This window comes from Daktulosphaira vitifoliae, unplaced genomic scaffold, assembly GCF_025091365.1.
Source record: "Daktulosphaira vitifoliae isolate Bord-2020 unplaced genomic scaffold, ASM2509136v1 Scaffold_1, whole genome shotgun sequence".
NCBI lineage: Eukaryota > Metazoa > Arthropoda > Insecta > Hemiptera > Phylloxeridae > Daktulosphaira > Daktulosphaira vitifoliae.
This window is the reverse complement of record NW_026099572.1, coordinates 76,805,005-76,830,656: the sequence shown is the minus strand read 5'-3', so window position 1 is coordinate 76,830,656 and position 25,652 is coordinate 76,805,005. Positions and strand designations below refer to the sequence as shown.

Here is a 25,652-nt window from a genome sequence, read left to right as displayed (position 1 = left end):
CCCCCCCCATGAGCAGGTTAAGTGTTAAATTTTCAAAAAAATGATATCAAATGAAAGGGATATATCTAAGGTTTTAGTATAAAAAAAATTATGTTGATTTGTTGATTTTTGAAAAAGTTATGGAAGTTTTAATACAAAAAAGTGAAAAAAATGACAAAATTTGTCGATTTTTAAATTTGTAATTTTTTTGGATATTTCCCCCATTTGTGGGGAACGAGGGAAAATTTTTAAATTTTTAAGGGTAATGTCTTCAACTAGATACAATTTGTGATCTTTTGACGTATTGTTAAAAGAAATCGGTCCAGTGAGAGCTGAGAAAAAGTAGTGACAGACACAAAAAAAAAAATAAACACATCATGGTAAAATTAATACCTTCTCAGCTTCGCATCGAAGCTAAAAATCATAACAAAATGTTTATTTGTACAAAAAATTATAAGAGTTGTCAGTTAGATATGTTCCATTCTGTATATATTGCAAGTACATTGTGTGTGTTGATTAATATTTTCAGTACTTATTTTTTGAATCTGAGAAAAATTGATATAAACACTTTAAAAATATAAATTTTTCCAAGTTATTTTTTGTCTGACATGCGAGTAAATTTTAGTTATTAAAAAAAAACAATTTTTACTTTTTTTAAATAAATTAAAGTAATTGTATGAATATTGACACGTGTTAAATGAACTAAATAAAGAGAACGTTTGTGTTAAAAGGCTGAATTGTTCATCAAGTGGTAAAGGGTAGTTTTGTAACTAATTTTATTAAGCATATATAAATTAAATAAGCCATGACGTACAAGTGCTAAATAATAATAGTAAAGCGAGGAAAGAAAGTCAGTTTCAATTTTGATCTTAACTTTTAATGTTTATATAAATATAAATTCTATAGATGTTCATTTTCAGTGCTATTAATAAAAATCAAAATTATGTTTTTTTGTAATTATCACTGTCCGTCAAGATAAATTTGTTACGTTTTTATTTCATTTAGAAAATTATTCTTAATAATATTTTGGTAACATTATTGTTTTATACAACGAAATCGTTTAGATGGTCAGTTGAAAACATTTCTATGATATATTTTCCGTGACCGCATTGGATCATCTCTGAGTTGTCACATGAATATAGTAAATTCGATGACGCCGTAAAAAGTGTAGTAGCAACTTATCTCTCAAGGGAGCATTTTCAAAAGTATAATCTTGTGTAGCAACCTCATTGCTGATTCTTTATGCTTTCAGAGAACCCTTAGGGTCCATCATGAATTAATACTGTCATCGTAGTCACGCTTCGATCATACTATTACTTCATCAAGGACAACTGAAAAATAACGAAAGCTTTTTGCTCTTTGTGCATTGGTACTTTGAGGCGATTCAATACAATGAAAAGTATTTTGTACTATTTGATTGTAAAAAAAACGGTAGCACAGTGGGGTCGCGGCATAGTGGAGACATTGCATAGTTGGGTTCAGTCTAGATTTAATCTGACAGTGATTAAAATCACTATCATAAGAAACGCTTCGATGCAAATCTGTAGATAGTGTTTAATTTTAAAAAATTGATGGATAATTGCAAAAGCAACATCAACTTCTATTAAAATAAAATACAAAACCCATAATTNGGTCCATCATGAATTAATACTGTCATCGTAGTCACGCTTCGATCATACTATTACTTCATCAAGGACAACTGAAAAATAACGAAAGCTTTTTGCTCTTTGTGCATTGGTACTTTGAGGCGATTCAATACAATGAAAAGTATTTTGTACTATTTGATTGTAAAAAAATTATTATAAAATAAGTATTTTGTAATTCAAAGAATACACATTTTATAATTTTATGTGACACGATTATTTTGTTAATAAAATTAATTTAAATTCTGTAAAAATATACTTTAATGCAATTATGAAAGTAATATGTTAAAGATTATTTACAAAAAAAAGTATCGTGCCAAATAAAGTATTTCCAACTGCAAATGCAGTTTTTTCACATTTTTTAGATGAAAAATATCTTGATCGTATTGGAAATTAATGAAAATATACTATATCAATAATTACATTGAGTAAATGAGTAATGGAACAAGATATCGAGCAACATCAACATGAAGTTCAGACCAGCTATCTTGCCAAGCTTGGAGAACTGTCTAGCAAAAGAGGCCAAGAAAGTCAGAAGTAGAAATGTTATGGCTAAAATGAGTAAAGAAGGGGCAGGTAGAAGAAGTAAGGCGGTCAGCAGTTTTGTTACCTAATATATCGGCGTGACCTGGCACCCAATGAAATCAAATAGATTTATTCTGGAATCGAAGGTAAGTGATCTAATAATAAAAATTTAGGGAGAAAGATGAGTGCAAAGTGGATTAAAAGTAATAAAAAGCAGATAAGATAGTGAATCAGAAAAAAATAGCAAATTCATTAATTGAAGTAGAGCATATAAATGACGATGAGGCATTCCGTGATAAAAGAATAAGAAGATGGGTGGAATACATCCAAGAATGATATATTAAGTTCAGGAATAAAAAAAGAGAAACTAACTAAGTTAGTTAATACAGAACCATTTGTAAATATCAATCATTCAGTCGGGAAATTTAATGAGAAATAATCCTCAAAGAAATTATTAATATAATTGCAGGAATAGAACGGATTATTAAAGGAGAAAATCCGCTGAAATACATTGAAGTATACAATATGGGAGCTAGTGTAAGGGCAAATAGAAGACAATCGAATAGAGGAGTGCGACTAGTATATGTGACAGGCCATGGGAGACAGGGAGAATATACTTAGGCCGATATTGGCAGAGTTTTAGGCACTTAATGCCAATAATTAAATAATTCTAAGTATAAGGAGTAGATATGGTGGTTAGAAGTAGAGAGAGATTTTAGGAGAAATGTATAAGCAAACAAGCGACAGCGGATTTTGAGGGAGAGAGGAGCACTCAACAAAAATACTTTGGCTCGTTGTAGATTTTAGAACACTAAGAATGCTTGCGCGTAAAAAGGAATTTCGTTTTTGGGTATAGGATTCTGAAGAAAATAAAAAAGAGTCGTATTCGACATAACTGCAGATAAAGGATTTATAAATAAGAAGTAATGAGGAGGGATGACAGCACCAGAATGTTCCGGTAATACATCGTAAGAAATTTGCCTAGCGATCAAGAGAATGAAACGAAAATGAGGAAGCTATCTCAGCTTAGGGACCAGTTTACGGCCTAGATCAATAATGCAATTAAAGAGGGGGTAGTTACCTCATCAAGAGTAAACATGGGGGAAACAGACGGTAAATGTTTTCTAGGTGAAATTATTAGTTGGATTTTTATTGGGGCAGTTTTAAAATTATGCACTTGATGAAAGTTAAATAAAAGGATATATGAGTAAGGGCATTGGAATGGATATATGAAGAGGAAATAGAACAATATTGTCGGACACTAAAAAAACGAAAACGTTCCAGTAGCGGTGAGGGAGAGACTTACTTTGTACATGTAAATATTAAAAAGAAGAGGACTAAAGCAGCTACTCTATGGAAGGCCATAGTAGGAGGTACGATTTTATTTTAAACCGGATGGTAAAGTGAAGGTAAGGAAACGATGTGAAAAGAGACGTGTACAAAGTGTCGGGAGTATAGAATAAGAATGTACAAGGAAAATTAGGATAGGAAAGTGCACAAAATCTAAAGCTTCTTTGATGTCAACAAAGATAGCATACAAACCAGTTGTAGTTATCAATGGAAGACGAAGAGGAGAAATTAGAGGTATAAATGGTCATGTAATTTTGAACAAATGGGTGATCAGCTTTTAAATAATTTAATGTGTTATCTGTGTGAGATGAGGAAGAAGGTGAGGTAGTAAAAGAATTTGTGTGGGAGATAATAGTGCGATAGTGATCACTACTATAATTGCAGTCTAAGACAGACCACGACAAAGATCATGAAGTAGAGAGAAATTAAATGGTAAGATTAACCGCAGAAACTATTTGTAAAGATGATAGATTGCACTGTATTCAGAATACACAGATTGTAGGCAGAAATTGTCGATGATATAATGTTAGCGCCATGATTGTAAATTAGTGTGCTCAGGAGCGTGGTGACCATTAAAGTCACTGCTTGTAATAGAATTACGAGAAATTAAAGAAAAAATTTTGTCAATTAGTATAGAAGGAGGATAGCTAAGCGATATGTTGCGATGAGCAGGAAATACAGTTGCAGTATTTCGAATTAATATTAAGATTTTGGACATATAATTCAAAAAACTACTATTAGGTGAAATGAGTATAGTAAAGTCATTCGTTTATAGAGGAAAGTAAGGGGAACTTAAGTTTTATTGCATTTTTTTATTTATATATTAGCAGGATGACTGAGGAAAGGAAAAGAAGGAGAAGCTAGGACTTCAACAATAGATATATTTGTATATTTTGTAACATCAAAAAAGGTAACTGCATTATTAACTAAATTGGAATTTTGGTTTGATTTAGATTACTACAGACAACAAGACATTGTTTGTTGCCATTATATTTTTGATGTCCTTTTGCATAGAATACTCGCTGCAAAATCTATCTGTTGCAGGGTGGTTAAGTTTAAAAAATACGTATGAAGGAGGAGGCAAAGAGACCGCAGTGACTGTAGCACTTCTGTGACAGAACTTGAGGGGATGACCAAATCATTAACTTTTTCGACATTTGACACAACAATGACTTCAGGTAGTTGCAATCCGAGCTGCTAGTTTGAAATTGTTATTAGAAATAGATTTACCACTGCATTTAGATTTTTTGAGAAAAGGGCTAGTTGGATAATTAAAACATTGATTTACACAAATTATCCTTGGATATTTGTGGGTTGGAAGTTTGCAAAGTACTTCCACGGCGTAGTGGAAAGTGGTACTGATCACTTTTGATTGGGTTTGGATTGCAACCAGAGCTCCGATAAGCACTATAATTTGGCCGAAAAGGCGAAACACTGATTAAACATGGGAAAAGAATAGTACACTTTAAAAATAGCTCGGGTAACTACGAACGTACACGAGATGTAAGATAAACCTGTCCTTGCAATATAACTAATATATTGTAACATAATATACATAATTTAATATATAATATTAAACATAGTACTGTTTATAAAAGTAAAACGATATAGATTAAAGCAAAAATGTATTATTTTTAAATGTTTTAAAAATTAAATTTCAAAAATTCTATGCAAGAAAAAAATTACCACTTGTTGTATCTTTAAATTGATTCTGGCAATGAGTTGTTTTTTTTATCCGACGTATTAGTATATTTAACATTGTAATACATCAAAGCTGTTTATTTGATAGTTATATATTGAATTGTTTAGTTTCTAAAATAATTTTTTAGTGACATAATATAAAGGCATGTTATTTTTATATCGTTATTTAAGTACATTTAAGAGATACATGTTAAACAATGTATAATAATAATAATGTTAAAAGTTAAACATTTGCACATTGGTTTTTAAATTTCTGATTTTTATTTTTATTAAACAAAAGTTGTCTATCAGTTTTCTTAAGCAACCTGTAAGATATAAGTTCATAATATTGTTATTATGAATGTGTTAAACTTTTTATAAATTGTTGTATTATTTAGGATATTTACAGATATATCCATGTCTTCATTTTTGTGATGACGTTTCGAATTCGTTGTAGAGTTCATCTTTAGCTCTGTTACTATGTTCAGAAAGTTATAAAAATAGAACACCAGTGGTATTTTTTGTAAAATTCCTTTTATTATTTTAGAGTATTCAATGATTTGCGAGAGTATACCCACTCCCTCTTAATTATGTCACTGTATACTGTAGAATAAAATACTTCAATTTTAGGAACTATGTACATAAATAGTGTAACTATTATACACTCATCATATTATCCAATTTATTTATTTTAATTGATGTTATATTATATTCTTTAGTCAGAATTAATAGTTAAGTTTGCACGTTTTTTACTTAAATCCATTATTAAATTAAAGAAAATAATAATAAATATACAATGAGATTGCATTACAATTGCAATCACTCATGATTACTGAATAATTTTTAACAAGTTGCAACAGGTTAACAATGTACTAATCTAATGCTTTGCGTATTGTTTTATCCGTCTCCATATTTTTAGTAGTTTTAGTGATTAAATTAGGTAGTGCAAAATAAAATAGCCTTGGTCTTTACAGTATTTTATTATCTAATGAGTAAATTTTATGTCTTTTTTTTTTTTTTTTTTTAATACAATTTCTATATTCCAATTTGTCATGAGTTCGTAGACACTATAATACTATTGTTAATTATATAAATCTTAGTACTTCATAAAAAATGTGAATGTCGTTCACATTTTTTTTGAAAAAACAAATGACGTTCACTAAATGCGAATGCGCCTTCATAAATGACGTTTCTCTAAACAATGGAGAAAACGAATGCAAAATTAGTAAGATTTGTTTATTTATTAAATACCAAAAAAAAGAAGACGGAATAAAAAAGAAAAAATACAATATGTGACATAACTTTATTATATCATTTTTGACCTAACTTTAAATATTCGGTGCTGAAAAAGAAGAGCAAAATGCCAAGAATGTCGAAAACAACAACAAAAACTAAATATAAATAAAGGTAACATAATAACAAGTAAACTATTGTCGTTAACTGATAACGTCAATATGATTATTTTTATTATTATTGACAAAAATTTGTATGGGTTATTAACTGATTGTCGATATAAAACAGAAAACAAGCGAGGTTGATAGTATAGTTTCAACCTCGCTCCAAGCAATTGTTGCTTCGATTATGAACTCTGCAACGAATTCGATTTGTTAGTACAAAGCTAAAGACATGAATATATTTGTAAATATTCTAAATAATTTTGTTGTTATTTAGTATACATTTTATCAACTTGAATACATTATATTATTATAAGCGATCCAAGAGATCATTTTTAGGGGGTTTAGAGTAAATTTTGCCGACTGTTGGTGACAAAATTAGCTGTCTAATTAACCCTAATGAGAATAAAAAGTCTATAACATATTTTAAAAATATCGACCACTTATAACTTTATAAACTTTTTGGGTATTGTGACACCCCATACCTTTATAAAATCTCCTGTATATCATACAGTTATTTTTTCACAAGTTCTAAACTTGAATTTCGATAAAAAAATTGTTTAGAAATAAATTATAATGATTTATATTTACTCTTTCAGAAATAATAAGTTACTACGTAAGCCGTAAGTTATACATTTTTCTAATTAGGAGTTTAGCATTAAAAGTTAACGTTTAAATCTAATAATCATTTCTGTGTTTCGAATTTTTACGAAGATGTTATGTAATTTGATTTATTTTCCATCAGTATAATTCTATTCTATGACTGATTTCATGAAAACGATTAATTTAATACTTCTGAATTATGCAAAACAAAAACATTGATTTGCTGAGGGCTTGAGGGAATGACATCTATAAAACTACATTAATCATAATAGGATTTATTTATTCAGTGAGTTCAATGTTATGTTTATTATTTCCATAGCTGCTTGTTTGTAACTTTAGTCCATTTTCATTAGCAGCCGTAATTTTCAGTTTTCCATTATAAGCGTACATGTAGTTCTAAATATTAGTGTATTGCGTAGTATTTATTTATCTCATGCACTATCCGTGTAAACATTAAAAGTAGTGACCAGTTTTACTGTGGATACGAGTGAATAAAAAGCAGTTCTTTTATTCTAACAACTAGTAGCTATTCTTTCATTGTTTTTACTCAATTCGCACCTATAATAGCAATGTAAAATAATAACGCTTAAAGGTAGTTATAATTTGATATTAAAGTACTGTCGTCTACCAATATCTTATACTATTACTATAGGTTGTGCGTGTGACCGATTTGTGTTTAATGTAATTAAGTACCAGTGATAAGTACTAATAATCAATATTGTGCATCGTGTATCATTAGCATAAGAAATGATCCGAAAATTTCCTTACGCTTGTGTGGTGCTTTTAATCATCTTCTCCTTAGCTTCTATTTTATTGATTTGATAGGATAGTTTGGTATTTTTAATGTATATTTTAATTTAATTAAAGGTACAATCAAACAGCTCAATGCAACAACCAGTCGAGTACACTTTAAGAAAATGCTCAGTAAAAGCAATTTGTTGACAATATCTTCAATAATAACAATGCCCAGTTTCTTTTTTTCTTTGATTAATTATCTCAAAAAATAATCTGAATATAAAATTAATTTTTGTACTGGAGTATGCAAAAAGTTGATCTTATCATAATGATTACCCTTATATGTTAAAACACTTCATTGCTTATTTAGACGTTCTGTTTTAGAGTTTGGCTTATATTTCGGAATATGAAACAATACATGATTGAAATAATTTATAAAATTCACATATATGTTACGGAAATATTAGCAGTTAAAGTAAATATGCGAAGTCAACCTAAGTGATATTAAATTTATTTTAACCTCACGCTTCAAAAATCAAGACATAATTACTTTGATGAATTAATCTTATTTAAATTTTTATTTAATGAAATTTATTGCCTAGAATTATTTAATGTATTAGTTTATTCATCAGTCATTATTAGACATAAAAATTATTTCATGTTGAAATAACTTTTATACAAATACAAAGTAGGAATTTGTTATAAAATAATTATTTGACAAAAAAAAGGGGTGGGTGTTCTTAATAAATTACCTTGTAAAATGTTTCGTCTATCAATACGTCAAACAAATTTGGTTTATAATCAGAACAACAAAGATAAGATACAAGATGATTAATTAACTATGTTTTATATAAAACCTTTAAAATTAAAAACATATTATATTGTTTTTTTTTTCAGAAGTCACAATAGCATCCTATGTTTTATAACTTTTAAAAATAAACTTGGTCCTACCTTCTCTCACCCTTTAAAATTGTAACAACATAAGTTTTTTAAAGGCACACATATATGTTTAATATACTTAAAAATATTAAAATGATCTAATTAAGAAGATAACAACTTTTAAATCAGTATTTTAAAAAATATTGGCACTTTTTTTTACTAGAACTTGTGAAATAAAGCCAGTCTTTTTATTTTTATTTCTGGGTGTTCTCGAATCGCACTAATTCCTTTTGCCATAGTATAAAAGTTCTATTCTCTTTTAAAATACTAGTTTAATAGTTATTATCGACAAGTCATTTTCTTAGTTAGATAATTTTCTTATTTTTTAACTAATAACATATATTTTTTAAATAAAAAAACTTGTGTAAATACAACTTTAAAAAGGAGAGAAATAGGACCAAAGTTTTGTTGAAAATTATAGAATAGTGGATATTATTAACATCCGAAAAGAAAAATTATATTAATATATTTCACATTTCTAAAGATAGTTTTATTTAGAAAAATCTTTTACGTATTATAATACGTGAGACATAATTATTGATAACTCTGTACATAGAAAGAGGTGGTTCTGTATTTTAGAGTTTATTATATTTGTAGTTTTTTACACGCGCTTAATATATTATTAAGTTGATGCTACTAATCTCCGGTGTTAGTATTGTTAGAATTTTTTAAGATAGTAATTAAGCATTACAATAATGATTTATTAAGTTAAAAAGTATAGTCAAATCATATGGCTGAAATTAAGATGAATTATTCATTAAAATAATTTAAAAAGCAGGTAATTACAAAAAATTAGCTTTAGATTGTATAAAATGTTTTAGTATAAAAACATTTAAAATTAATCAAACATTTCTTTGGTATAATTACTTGTTGATAATGCAGGAAAAATAATAAAATCTTAAAAGTTCTTAACGATTATTTATAATTATTATTTATTATTTAGTATTAATATTATATTAAATAAGGTTTATTTTGTTATTAAAGTATTCATATTTTTAATATTGATTTGATACAGTAATACATCATAAGCGTAATATGAAAAAAATGTCTGTGAAGGTCTAATTTAAATTTTATACTTCTTAAAAATGTTTATATATATTTCTACATGTAACTTTCATAATTTTTAGGGCTAAGTCTCCTCAAATTACGCTTACAATGTATACTTGATACTCTGGATAATATTAGGCTCATAATATTTCTTAATACACTGGTTGAGAAAATATGATATTTTTATTTGAAGTAGTAATTATTAGAGCTAAGAATAATATGTATTCATAAATTTTGTTTTAACACTTTTGAAAGTTCCCAAGTATATGCAACTTTTTCATAAGATTATCAAGTAAAATAGAAATATTTTTCTTTTTAATAGAAAATAACCTTCCTAAAAACTCAACCTCCAACGTTACTTAGTTGGTAAATTACAAATTAAAAATTTGGATTGAAATTTTATTTGTTAGTGAGCTTATTTCAAGTTTAATTTATGCTAGTTTCTGCATTGATAGCTTTCTTTTTTGATACACTTAATTATAATGATAATCAGTTGAGATAATCATCAAAGACTTTTTTCTTAATTACAATACAATATCATTATATCATAAATATCAATATATAAAGCTAATGAAACACTATGCACCTACAATTATATTAGATTTAATTGAGCATTCATGAATATAAAATTTTTAAATAAATCCAAATCATCCGAACGTTAATAATAATAATTTTTATTGAAAAATTATTATGAGATTATAAGACTTTATAGAATACAATTTATAACAATTTATGATATTTATTATTTTCACTTTCAATTTTACTGAGAATTTTTTTAGAGGTTCATATGAATATACTTTATTATCTATATACGATTAAACAAAACATGTCAAATATAGTTTTTAACCAAATTGGATACTTATAAAGTTAACTATTAAGTAATAATTTATGAAACAACGCTTCAATTAAAAATATAAATGTTTCAGGAATATTATTGAAACAGTACATTATTAAGGGAAAGCTCAACTTCTGACCTTAGGCGTCAAAATATAACCTAGTAATTTCTTGGTATAATAAATTCTCCAAGATATTTATAATGTCTTGTTACACAATTACATATAATATTTTATTTAACCTAACTAGGTGTCATAAATTTCATTCAGTCAAAATATCTTAAATTAATCTTTGTAAAACATTGGTATACATTTTTATAAATGAAAAATAAGAAGTTCTTTGTTCTTTTTACAATTTTAATATTATTCTTAATAATATTACTATTTATTCTTTATACACTTTTAATATTCAAATACTATTTCTTCACGACTAACACAGTCACTATTAGATAAAATTTACGGTTTAAATAAAACACAAACTATAACTAGGTTAATCCACTGCGTAAATGAAATTTTAAATACTTTTGGTGTAATAATGTCACGTCTTGTTCTTGAGTTTTCAAAACCTTGAAACTAAATTACGTCCGCTAATTAATTATCTTAAGTTAATAATTACTATCATTAGTGGCAGTTGAAAAACATTTAGTTTACCAAATTTCGACGATAGTACTTCTGTATTTCTCTAATGATTGTTATTTGCACTGATTAGATGACAAGTTTATTATATTAATTTTATACATGTATTATCTATACCAATGAAACATAATCTCTTAATAGCTACTTATTATTAAGATTAAATGTTTTTAATGTGAAATAAATGTACTCTAGAATTTAATTTCATAAATTAAATTCATAACTTCGATGAAAACGCGTAAACATTACATCGACTCTGTTGTAAAGCAACAAAATCAAAAACTTACATAGAACAGATAGCCGTATAAGTTTTTACATTCTGTCTAATATAAGAGTTACCAAACAAAATAAGTTTAGAGTAAATCACATAACGTAAACCCGAGAAGTCGGTATTCTTAAGTTAACCTTTTTTCAGTTAAACTATATGCAATTATATTATTGTAATATTGGACACGTTTAACAAATATATATTATGTTTAAATAGATACACTGCATTGTTGAAGTAATAACTATCGTACTAGCATAAAAATAATAAGAATAAATAATTAAAATTAGAATCAATACTTTTATTAAATATCTTAACCTAATACACGAATACTAGTGTACTTTATAATTTAAAAGTCCGAACATTTTCAAATAGTTAATTAAATTTTTAAATTATGTATTTCTATGAAATAAAGTTATGTGTAGAGTTTGTAAGATAGAATTTCAGGAACATTTTCCTACTTTATATATTAAATAAACTTTTAGTACGATATTATTAGAAAATCAAGTTTATTTTTTCATAAATAATAAGCTCAGAGATTAATTGAATAAAAGGAAAAATAATATTCCTCTAATCTGTTTAATTTCGAAAAGTTTTAAAAGATATAAAATATTGAAACAAAATGTATGCTGAATTATTACTAAATCTAATTTACTTTAAACTTTTTACGAACAATTTTTAACTTCGTTGTGATACTGTGAAGGTATAGATTTTACTATAACGTGTTATTTGTTTGTGTCTGCCCATAAAAACTCTCAGTTTTAACTGACCGATGTTACTGATCTATTTAACTAGGTTAAAATAATTAAACCTAGTTGAAGATATTCTCCTCAAAAATTGAAAATTATCTTAAATTTTTTTGATCAAGAAAAATATCTAAACAAATTAGTATTGTTAGAAACAGTTAAATTTATTTTTTTTTCGTAATTTAAAATTTATATACATTTTTTTTTTAAACTGAAACAATGAAATTTTTTCACATATACTAAAGATAACACTGGTCTGCAACAAAATCCTCCTTCAGAAAACTATATCATAAATATGTAGATTTTGATGCTCTAAATCTGTTCTCGAAGGCCGATTTTTTCTATCACGTCTCAATTTTTCGATATGAATTTTTTTCGGAAATATCATAAATTTAGGTTTTTTTTAATTCGTTTTTAGTGTTAACATTATAAACAACGTATATACATACGAATTAGTTTTTTGTTAGTCGTAAGACAAAGAAAAAAAGGGCGGAAAGTGATTTTTATAGTAGTACATATGCGCCTGCGGCGTATTCACTGTGACTTTACAACAGTTAGTTGAAAACTCGTCTTTTGATTGTTTACGTTCTATATCAAATATTTTAGTAAGCTTTGCACAAAATTCATATTATATACATATGTATATATATATATTATAAACAGAGATAATAACTATAAAATAGAAATAAAATAATTTTTTCTAAATAGATTCCATTCAATTTTAGGTTATGAAATGCCGCGTACTTGTAAAAATTCTATAGACAGCTTTTGCTATATTTGTGGTGAGTTTACTCTGAAAACACAGCGAAATGCGATAACAGATCTCGTTAAAAAAGCTTATCAGCTTTATTTTGGATTCTCTATCAATGAAAGGGATAAAAGTTGGTTACCAAAAATTTGCTGTAATAGTTGTTCAAGAACGTTGAAAGGTTGGCTTGAAGGAAGTCACAAATCTATGCCATTTGCGATGCCAATGCTTTGGAGTGAACCTCAGAATCATGAAAATAACTGTTATTTCTGCATGACATCAACACGACGGATCTCGAAAAAGAATAAAAATAAGATTGTATATCCAATCCTCTCATCTGCAAAGAGACCAGTTTTTCGTGGTAAAGACAGTTTACCTCCAGTAGCTCCAAAAAATAGCGACAAGATGGAAAATAAAAATACTTCTGGTCTTCAGTCTCAATTGAGTTTCATTTCTACCTGTACATCTTCATCATCATACACTTTATCTGGATCTTCAAGCCCATCAAAAGAACCTTATCTTCTTAAACAACCTGATTTAAATGATCTCGTTAGAGATTTGGGGCTATCAAAATCTAAGGCTCAATTACTCGGATCAAGATTGAAACAGTGGAATTTGTTGGATGAAAGTACAAGAGTCTCATATTTTCGCACAAGACAAGAAGATTTTACGAGTTACTTTTCCAAAAAAAATGATTTAGTATATTGTAATGATGCTGCAGGGCTTCTTGAAGAATTGAGTTTTCCAGAAAATTCTGATGAATGGAGACTTTTTATTGATTCGTCGAAGATTAGTTTGAAAGCCGTTTTACTTCACAATGGAAATAAATACCCATCAGTTCCTCTAGCGCATGCAACTAGCATGAAAGAAAATTATGCAAATCTGGAGGTATTACTTGAAAAAATAAAATACTCTCAATACCTATGGAATATTTGTGCTGATTTAAAAGTTGTCGCTATACTTACTGGATTGCAAGGAGGATACACCAAGTTTTGCTGTTTTTTATGTAAGTGGGAGAGTCACGCGAGAGACAAACATTACAAAGTGAAAACTTGGCCACAAAGAAAAAGCTTGACACCTGGACTTAAAAATGTTTCTCAAGAACCTCTAGTGCCAAGTGACAAAATTTTTTTGCCACCACTCCATATAAAATTGGGACTTATGAAAAACTTTGTGAAAGTTATGGACAAGGATAGTGCAGGCTTTCAATATCTCAAAACAAAATTTCCTCGAATTAGTGACGCGAAATTGAAAGAAGGGATTTTTGTAGGTCCGCAAATACGAGAGCTTATGATGGATGAAGTTTTCAATTCGAAGTTGAAAAAAGCTGAAAAAAAGCTTGGGTGGCTTTTGTAAAAGTGTGTCATAATTTTCTTGGTAATACAAAAGCTGACAACTACCGACAAATCATTCAACAGCTTATTTCTGCTTATAAAGATTTAGGATGCAATATGTCACTCAAAATTCATTTTTTGGACTCGCATATAGATTTTTTCCGGAAAATCTTGGTGCCGTATCAGATGAGCATGGTGAAAGGTTTCATCAGGATATTAAGCATATTGAAAGATGGTACAATGGAAAATGGTCAGCAGCAATGCTTGCTGATTTTTGTTGGTCGATTCACCGAGAAACTTCGATGGAAACGATGAAAAGAAAAAAACTACAAATTAACTTAAATTATATTACCATAAAAAGATGAATATACTAATATTTTTATAACTTGTGATTTTAAAATTAGCATTTTTCGCTGTAAAACTTAGACCGTAGTCATTTTTCACTTTTTGTAATAGTTGTTACTTTAATAATATCGCTTTTCAATTAAATGGGTATTTGTATTCAAAATCTATGTGCTGTATTTATTTGCATGTTAAATTCCGTATTTAGAGCACCAAATATAATGTTATCATGCATAAAAACAATGAGGACAAAAAAAAAATTTTTTTTTGCAGACCAGTGTAATTAAACACTTAACGATTAGTTGCTATGATTATAAATAATTAATCAAAACTTGTATATAAAACGATTGTTTTGTCACCGGTACACTGAGTACTTTAACGATATAGGAAACGACAAAACGATGCAAACNTGAAAACCTAAATAGGTATTGCTATAATTTCTAGAAAAGATTTGAAAGGAATCACGCGTGTCAGAGTTATGTTTTGTATTAAAAAAATAAAAAGAAGTAAAAATAAAGTTAAAAGAACGCTTTGCTTACCGTTTTATCGTAAAGAAGTTGAATTTTACAGTCTAATAATACAGTCGAACCAATGCGAGCTGTAACATTGATAGGACCTGGGCCGTCTTCAAATAATGGAGACCATTTTGATCCAACTTCGTGAAGGTGATGATCATTTTCTTCCACCAAATTTTCTTCAATAGTAGCTATGGGCACAGTAATTGTTGTGGTTGAAACATTTTCTATAAGAAGAATAGCAACATATCATTATTATTAATATTATTTATGTTCATTTTTTATTTTTATGTAAAATTACAATATTTCACTAACATTTTACGGACTTAATTCCCATAGAAAAATTGAATTATTTGTTACAAGAAACTCGAAGAAGGCAAAAATAGAAAGGCGTGCACGTTATAAATTATTGTTTAAAAACACTATTACCAAGCAATGTTTTCACTAACAAAAAAGTATAACAAAAGTATTCACAAATGTATTCTATTGGCCAAGAAATAGGATATACTGTCTTATAGAATAATATAGTATTAAATAAAAAGAAAAATCATACTTGATATGCAAGCCATAAAAAGAAATCGAAATTTAGTTTAACGACTTTTATTGAATTAGTCTAAAGTAAGACTTGAATTTTTTAGAAACTTATTATTAAACATAATTGTTATATTGTGTTAACTATTATAGTTAGTTTAAACGTAATTTAAGTTTAAACTTAAGTTGTTTTTAAATCTAAGAATACACATAAGCGCAAACCCTAAACAAAAACTCTATAATAATATTTTAGAGGTGTTCATTTGAGAGAATTATTTTTTATTAATCTTTTTTTATAGAACTTCTGTTTGGAGAATTAATACTGACTTAGCGGCACAACTACTATGGTTTAAATTTGTGCTTCTGAATTAAATAAAAAATATGGTATTAGTTATATTAATACTTTAGTTTGGTTGTTGAGTTATATGAATGTAGGTCGGTGTCGATAATTAAGTTATATTAAAAGCTGTTATGAGTACAAAAATATAAACTTTATAAACACTTGAGATTGTGTAGGTTCGAGGGTTAATAATAAATACATATAATAATCAATCAAAGTATATACATCAATAATATTCAACAAATAAATACTAGAACATTTTTAATTATACTAATGACTAATGTAGTCACATCACAATTACAAGGAAATAATGCGAACCGGGTCAACATATTGATAGCATCACGTAACAATGTTTTTTTCTTTGTGTTTATTTAGCAATAAAGTTATCTTTTAATTTCTATGTTCTATCTAATATCGGAGTAACTAAAAAATTGGTCAATGGACTCAAGATGAAATGGTTAACGTAAACGTGTTATGAGCTTAAGTAACTAATTGATCGAACATGACTGTCAGTTGTGATGCACTTTTCTTCGGACTTTTTATATATTGCTAACTAATTATTATTTTTTTTGTAATGTATCTCATTATCGTAAAAGTTTATTAAGTATAGGTACATAACAATACATTTATTTTAATTTGACCTGCGCTATAGTCATTAGTTGTATTTGATAGTCGATTGTGTTTAATCGATACATACGATTAATAATTATATATATTATACATATATAAATATTACAACATACTCAAAAAGATGAGGAAGTGTTTNTGTAATGTATCTCATTATCGTAAAAGTTTATTAAGTATAGGTACATAAAAATACATTTATTTTAATTTGACCTGCGCTATAGTCATTAGTTGTATTTGATAGTCGATTGTGTTTAATCGATACATACGATTAATAATTATATATATTATACATATATAAATATTACAACATACTCAAAAAGATGAGGAAGTGTTTAAAAAATGTATGTGATATTTTTTTTACTCCTTTTTCAATTTTTTAAGAAACAATCTTAACTAAAGTTATGAGCAAAAAAAGAAAAGGTTGTCTAAATTATAGGTACCTTGTCTGTGAAAATCATCTATTTATGCCTCCTTCTTAACATAAATTTCTAAATATGCCCCTAGTAAATCGAAATTGATGTTTATATTTTCTTCCTCGAATACATCGATTAATCGAATCTATCGTGGAAATGATCGAATTAAATTAATAAAAAAATGAGTTTATTAGTCAATAGTATCAATTATAATAATTTTCTGTTCGTTTAATAATTAAAATCAAGATTAAACAACTTCTTGCTATTATCTATCCATCACAACATTGCAACACATGCAAATTTAGAAAATTATAATTATCACTATATAAAAATTTTCAAAAAAATGTATATTTTAGGTGTTCTAATGTATTGGATTTCTATTTTGCTTTCAACAGGGGCTTTCCCAAGCTAAAAATATTAGAAGAGGTGAAAAATTTATTTTGGTGATTGAATAATTTGTTTTAAATAGTGCGACTGTTTTTAATAACTTTTATATGGTAGAGCATCCTCTTATATTAAAAAAACACAACCCAGCACAGGGGGGTCGCGGCATAGTGGTGACGTGGCATAGATGGATCAAGTATAATGATATCTGACAGTGATTAAAATCACTATAAAAAAAAAACGCTTAGATGCAAATCTTTAGATAGTGTTTAATTTTAAAAAATTGGTGGATTATTTCAAAAGCTACATGATCTGCTAGTTCATTATTAATATCCTAATTAAGATAAAGTATGTCGAATGAAAAAGGGATTATTAAAAAATATTATTTCTCATAAAAAAATAATGTTGATCCATACACTTTTCAATATGTCATAGCATTATAAAATTAAAAATGTAAAAAACAAAATCGAAAATTTTCACACAAAAATAGCATTTGGTAGCCATTTTCACCGTGAAGATAAAATAAAGTCCGAAATTTTTTTTTTTCACGATAAAGTATATTACATTAGCTTTAATTTAAGATATATATAAAAGTGTCAGACTTTCCGGAACATTTTCAAAAATCAAATTGAAAAAAATAATTTTTTGTGAAAAAGTTGTCATTTTAAATTCCCCCCTGTGGGCAAGTAAAGGGTCACATATAAAAAAAAAATATACCAAATGAAAGGTAATGATATCATAAATCTATAAAAAAAAGAATTATATTGATTTGGTTATTTTTAAAAAAGTTATAGCAATTTTAAGTAAAAAAAATTGAAAAAATTTCGAAAATTAGTGATTTTTAAATTTGTAATTTTTTTGGAGGTTTCCCCCATTTACGGGGAACGAGGGAATNTTTGGAGGTTTCTCCCATTTACGGGGAACGAGGGAATTTTTTTCAATTTTTGAGGGTAATGTCTTCGACTAGATACGATTTGTGATCTTTTGACGTATCATTGAAAGAAATCGGTTCGGCGAGAGCTGAGAAAAAGTGGTAACAGACACAAAAAAAAAAAAAACACATCTTAGTATAGCCAATATCTTCTCAGCTTCGCATCAAAGCTAAAATGTCGACTAAAACGATTAAATTTTGACATGTAGGAGGTTTCACTCCTACGCCAACTCTCAGAACGGTCCTGGTTTTCAAATAAACCGCTTAAAAATGTTTTTTTAGAAAATTTTTCGTAGTATTATAGACGGCTAAAGTTTAATTTATCTCATTGTATGTGTGTCACTATTTTACTAAAAATAGATATCATCATTGTTAATAAATGGCTCATGTAATGAGATCAGTATTTTGGTCAAAATGAATATGATAGTGTCACTTTCAATTACTTACAATATAACAGCTACAAATTTTAATATTAATAAGATACATTGATATTACTCAGTAAAATTTAAATTTAATAGCTTTTGTGTTTTAATTAAACTATCTTTAAAAAGAGTTTTGTGAGATACATTAGTTTTTTTAGAAAATAAATAGTATTTATACGTGTTAAGTAGAAATTTGCTAAAATTATAATTATATTTCCATTAAAGTAATAACCAGGTGCCTTTAAGTCCCAGCAGTTGACGAAACGGTAGAGATGATTATATAGACTTTCGTGATATGTCTTTTACAGGCATAAAATATATAACTATAACTATATAGAGTGATTTTAATGGTAATTGCGTTAAAGACCTGTACAACGTATATGGGATGCTTTACTTATATTACTCATCATAGTCTTTTGTTATGCTACCACTCAGCCATGAAAACAAGATTAAACGAAACAAGGTTCAATATTCTAGTTTGACTTAAAAGAAATATATTTATCCAAGTATATTAAATTAAAAAGCTTTTATGATTTTAAAGAATTTTTGAAAATAGAAATAATTTCATAAAAGTTAACACAATGTGTCTTATTAGTTATATAAATATTTAAATTACAATATTGTGAGAACAATATTAAAACATGACGGGTAATTTTATTAAACGAGAATTACTATGTTATTCAAATATAGTTTAAGGACACTAGTAGGGGTCTTATCCAGAATTAAGTGATTCATTATCAGCGTTAAGAAAATTCCATTTTTAAATGGAACCGATTCATGATCCAGTCCCTTAAAAAATATAACTCGTTTCCTTTTTCGTTTTTTTATTAATATTAAAAAACCTGCTATTATTAGGATATTGCTAAGTAATTTTGTCAGCATAAGCTAATTTTTCAATGTTTTATTATATAATAACATTACAACCATAGTTTAAAATTAAATTATAGGGTATATTTTAATTATCCTGTGCATATGCGCAATTTTACAAAATGATTGGAGATTAAACTTAATTTATCAACTCTTTAAAAATTTTAAAAAAATAATTATTATGTAATTTTTATAGGTTTTTTTTGTAGGAGGAGGGGAGTTGTAACAGAATTAGGGGGCTAAGCTTCCTTTGGATCTCACATATTGTGCCTATGGTCCTATGCTTTCATGATATTGTATTTTTAATGTAATTATTTGTTTTATATCATTGAAAACTAATGATATAGTAGTATGCTAAAAATGAAATGTTGACATCAGAATATAGACATAACACAGATATATAATTAGGGTCATCAGATTTCAGTGTAAAAAATATTGTTAATATATTTTTGGGAAGATTTCCTCTTTGACACTGCTCATTATTAGTACTCATCATTTCATATGTTTGAGGAATCCTCACTAGGATTTCAAATTTATAATATTGTCCTAATCCAGATATCAACATATCAACATATAACATGTATGTTTTAAGACAAATATAACAAATATTTTGAAACAGTATTCGATGATGAGCTATAAGGAATGTTTAACTACTTTTTCTAATGATAACTATTCATATCATTCCAGTCAGAAAAATTATACGTAAACTTTTATTTTTCATCATATTTTTATGATGAGGTATAAGTAAGCAACTTCATGAATCATACATTCATAAAAATAATAAAATAATATTCTAGATCTAACTTGAAATTAAAAATTTGATATATTGATAGATATTTAAGTTTTTACTTTTGTATATGAAAATAGAAAACAAAAAATCTTATGTTGAATTTTTGTACGACAAGTAATTTATAAAAATATGCTCATAAATTGTTTCAGTTATTTACATCAGACCTAATTTTAATATTAAGAAATAAAGATTAACGAAAATCTATTAATAAAGATGTTAATTTATTATCATTTACAGTATAAAAAGCAAAACTCAAGTTTTTATGATAAAGTATGATAAAAAGGTTTTTGTTTGTTAACTTTTGTGCTTTTGTTATAAGTATCTACTCATAAAAAAGTAATAGTTCTTTTATAGTTGAAATTTTTATAAACTTAACTGTGTAGTTCTAAATTTACTTTGAAGTTTAACTAAAGAAAAGGTTATGCTGAATAGTTCTTAATTTGTAGCATTATGAAAGTTTTAGTGTAGTTATATTTTTTGTGTTTGGTAAGAAAAAAAATTTCATGGAGTTCAAAATTACATATGACATTTTCGAAGACGTAAAAGTCATGTAATAAGACACAAATTCAATATCTTTTGAGGATATGCAAATGTGAAATAGTATGTGTAAAAAGGGAATAATCCATACAATAGTTGGATCTGAGGTATTTATGAAATGTTTTTTTTGAAAATTATTTGAGTCAATACAATAGATTTTATTAAGTTTTATAAGATAAAAAAATATACAATAAAGTATAGCTATAGACTAATATAAATGCTTTAAGACGATTTATATTTGCAAATTATGATCAACACATAATATTAGAATGAATTAAAATAAGTTTTTTTCATCTAATAGTTATTTTAGCTTAGTATCGTATTAAATTCACAAGATAATACAAATTACGTTTAAATAGACTAGTAATTCTTAAATAGTATTGTTATCATATAATGATTGATAAATCTACAATACGAATAAAGATGAATATCAACTCTTATAGAACTAAATCTTTGTATTTAAAATGAATTTACAGTCATTAGATGAGTGGACTTAGTATATCTTTTCTGTTTTATCATTGTTTTTAACTGGCATTAATTTGCCATACCTTTTTTATTAAAACATTTCAATTAAATAATTTAGAGGATTGAAGCTGGGGGGCATCTTTAGTATACAAATTTTATTTCTTGACTTATGATTAGTGTTAAATTTGTTTATATAGGGTAAATAATCCAGTTATCGAACAATTAAGGTTTGATTGAATTACAAAATTATATAACAAATTTATAATTTTTCTTTCATTTTTATTATTTGAATATAAAACTAGTAATTTAATTTAATCTTAAACTTTAATATTTTTAAAATAAAAAATAAAAAAACCTATGAGATTGAATTTTTAGTTAATAAAAACTGAAAAGGACTTTTAATTGCACAAAATTTGGATTGCTTATAGTATATTTAAATATCAATCAAAGTATCTTAAATTCTGCTATTAAACTCAAGCACCACAAAATTATAAAATTATTCAATTTTTTTTTACTAGAGTGTTAAAATTTTAATTAATATAAATCGTGATAATTTATTGGAGGTTTTTCAGAAATTAGACTAATAATTTACAAGTGGGCTTTTTGTCGGCCTGCAGCAATAACGTAGTTTACCACTTGCATAACGAATAGCTATAGTAGTAAGTGTCGCCACCACCTAGGCAAGGTGTCACACTTATTAGATATGATTACCAGAACATAGGTGGAATTTAATTTTAAGTTAATTAATAGTTTAATTTAAGTTAATATGTCGTTATATGTATAAATGATTATAATACCTCGTGGTTCATTAACCACAACTATGATAATTGATGTTGTAAGTGGTTGATATGCAAAACATACCGTAGCCCGTGTCTAGATTAAGGAACAGGAATTATATACACGAAAGTACTTAAGTTAATTGCGCAATAAAATAAATATTACAGTTAAAATTAATGAGGAAATTTAATTTCATTGTTAAAAAAAGAAAATTAAGTTAAACATGGACAAAAATACGAGTATATCAAAAACCATACCTACAATGAAAGGCAACGAAAATAAAATAAAATATTTAAACAAAATCAAATAATATAACAAACATCACGAACGGTATTGGAAAACATCCGTTAATGTTAATCGCAATTGAATGAAATACACCAGGAGCGGTTTGGTCAATCGCTCCTTAGCGTTGGCTAGAAGAAAAAGGAAACACGTGCTCCCCCAATTATAAATAAAATTAAGTTAATTTATAATAATATAAAAATGAAACAAAATACAGCTCATTTTTTAAATATAATTATAAAAAAAGAAAACGATACCCGGTCTCCAAAGAGACCCATCCGATGGTTTGGATGATTCGCCATTGGCGGCTCTACTCCATCATTGATAAAATTGGTACTAAAAAACAACAAACATGTGCCCTCTAATACAGTCAATGACAGAAGAAAGATNCCTGGGCTCTACTCCATCATTGATAAAATTGGTACTAAAAAACAACAAACATGTGCCCTCTAATACAGTCAATGACAGAAGAAAGATAAAGAGCCAACACCGATCTAACGGCAATTTCAAATCGATAACGGCCAGTCTTTTTGGGAGTGATCAATACCGATAAATAATTCGATTTTAATTATAGTTAATCTCTTTTGTCGCCTTATCTAGCGGTCAGCAGCAAAAATAATGAGTTGTTGACACCGCTGTGCCAGAAAAATGTTTATTCGCACATTATCTTGCACGATAAAAAATATAAGTAGACATAATAAAAAATTATAAACGGACCACCTTCGAATTTGTGACGTTACAAACTTTATTCTACAAATGTAAATATCTAGTTTTACTTGAGTTAACGAAATAAAAAAAAATAAAATCAATATAAATATTGGTTGATAAGTGACACTAAATAAAATTATTTTATGTATTTATATAAAGATAATAGATGATGGAAAAATATTAAATATATATGAATAACGTTATATTTATTTTTATATTTTAATTGGTTTTAAGATTTTCTATAAAACTTTTTACTATATTGAAATTTCAAGTTTGACGAAAAATTTGGGAAATATGACTTACTACTATGTCATTTATAATACTATCTTTCTTATTTGGTACTATGATATGAATTAAAAAGATAATTTATTATGTTTTTCATTTTTTTGTGCAATTTACTTAATACAACATCCGACCTAGGAATTCTATTTCATTACTATTTGAATTATGGAAAACAATGTATTCAAATTGAATTATTTATCTCTTAAAATCTCATTAACTAATCGAAATTTTCAAAATATATATTCTTAAAATAAAGTGCAACGTCATTTCAATTAAATATCGTTTTCAGCGATTTTAAATTAAATTCTATTATACAGGATTCTCGATTTGTTATAAGCCACTCGATTACTCACAGAACAACTTCAATATTGGAAAAAAAATGTATTTACTGGAGGTGATGACTGGGTTCTGCTATTTTTATCACTAGTTATTTTTAGACCGTACTCTTCGCCCTCTTCGTCTAGGTATAAAAATGTATTTTTATTTTTCGATTAATTACATATTTTTATATTTTATCATTATCTATCTTATAAGTTAGTTAAATATCTACTACTATGCCATTAAAAAAAAATAAAATGACATCCCTGTATGACATGAACAATAAAAAAATATTATTTTAAGAGAAATTGAGTACTTTGTGTTAAAATATCATTCTGTATATTTTGTATACTTCTAGTTCATATTCAAAGATTTCACTCAAAATTTTACTATAGAACAAGAGGATTCTAATGCGAGTTTTCAATTGATCTTGAAATTATTACTCGGTTTAAAGGGATATTTTGAAGTTTCTTATTAAAAATTTTTGATATTTTGATTGTATTTGAAAACTTAATGAAACAAAATTTAATAAAACCATATAAACGTTCAAAATTTAAAGATTAGAAATGTATTTACGTTTGTAAGTAATTTGTTAAAACTTCTTGGTAAATAGCCAAATTAAAAAGTTTTTGGCAAAATAAGAGAAAGTATATAAATAATTGAATAAATAAGTACTTATTATCAAAAATTAAGTTTCTTACCTTATTTTCGTTAATGATAAAAAAGTATTATCTTAAAAAAATTTACTATTAAAATTATATATAAATTAGTTTAATAGATAGATTTTTAAAATCAAGAGTCAAATGTTATTTCTTTGTTACATTTTAAAAAACTTTTGTATATAAATATGATTCTATATCATACATAATATTTTTCTAACTTTTGAGAGGTCTTCTCTTATTTAGGAAAAAAAATTTATTTTTTGTTAGGTTTATTATGAATTATATCAAAAGGGTTGTGATATAATTACTAATAAAAAAAAAGAGAAATTTAAAAGTTTGCAACAATTTAGACTTTATTCATAAGATGAGTGGTAATATAAACTATAACAAGTTATTGAAATTTTGAATGAAAAAATCTAATGAATGCACTATGGTACAGTATATAAAAGATAGACGCATAATCTATAAACTTGGTGGTTTCTACTAAACTCAATAATCGTTATTTATATCATCAAAAATTATAAGTATTTTTTGTTTTTTAGTCCCATTAAGAACTATAGCGATCACCCCTATAGGGATGGTTGGGTTTTTTCGGAACGGATGACTAGACGTCGCTGGAGAGAGAGATTGTGACTCCATTTACTGAAATGATCTCTCGCTCGACAAATGAAGTCGCCCGTGTCCTAGTTTCGAACCCGAAACAATGCGCGTTAAGAACAATCGAGTTCGAGACTATAAGTAATATCAATTATACCTTATAATTGACATAACTTTATAATTTTTAAAATAAGAATAATTTATTAAACAAGCGTGAAAATGTATAAATATTACTATTTTATAATTATTTAATAAAATAAATTATGTACATTCGATATCCAGCATAGTAAAAATGAGGCATTTTTCATATTTGAATTGATTAATGTCTTAAAGGGATTCAAATCACTGTCAAAAGACGCTTATTTGAAACAAACAAAATTAGTTCACACTATTTACCAAAAATGAAAT

General features: G+C 26.7%; 1 protein-coding gene across 5 annotated transcripts in view; it reads right to left on the bottom strand.

Moving 5' to 3' along the window:
* LOC126909563 (uncharacterized) overlaps positions 1–25,652 on the bottom strand; it is a 166,079-nt gene that overhangs the window by 35,583 nt on the left and 104,844 nt on the right. For all 5 annotated transcript variants that reach the window (XM_050692001.1, XM_050692021.1, XM_050692008.1 and 2 more), the window contains one exon: positions 15,336–15,538. In XM_050692001.1, coding sequence (XP_050547958.1) covers positions 15,336–15,538 — 203 coding nt within the window. The remainder of the gene's footprint in view (positions 1–15,335; positions 15,539–25,652) is intronic.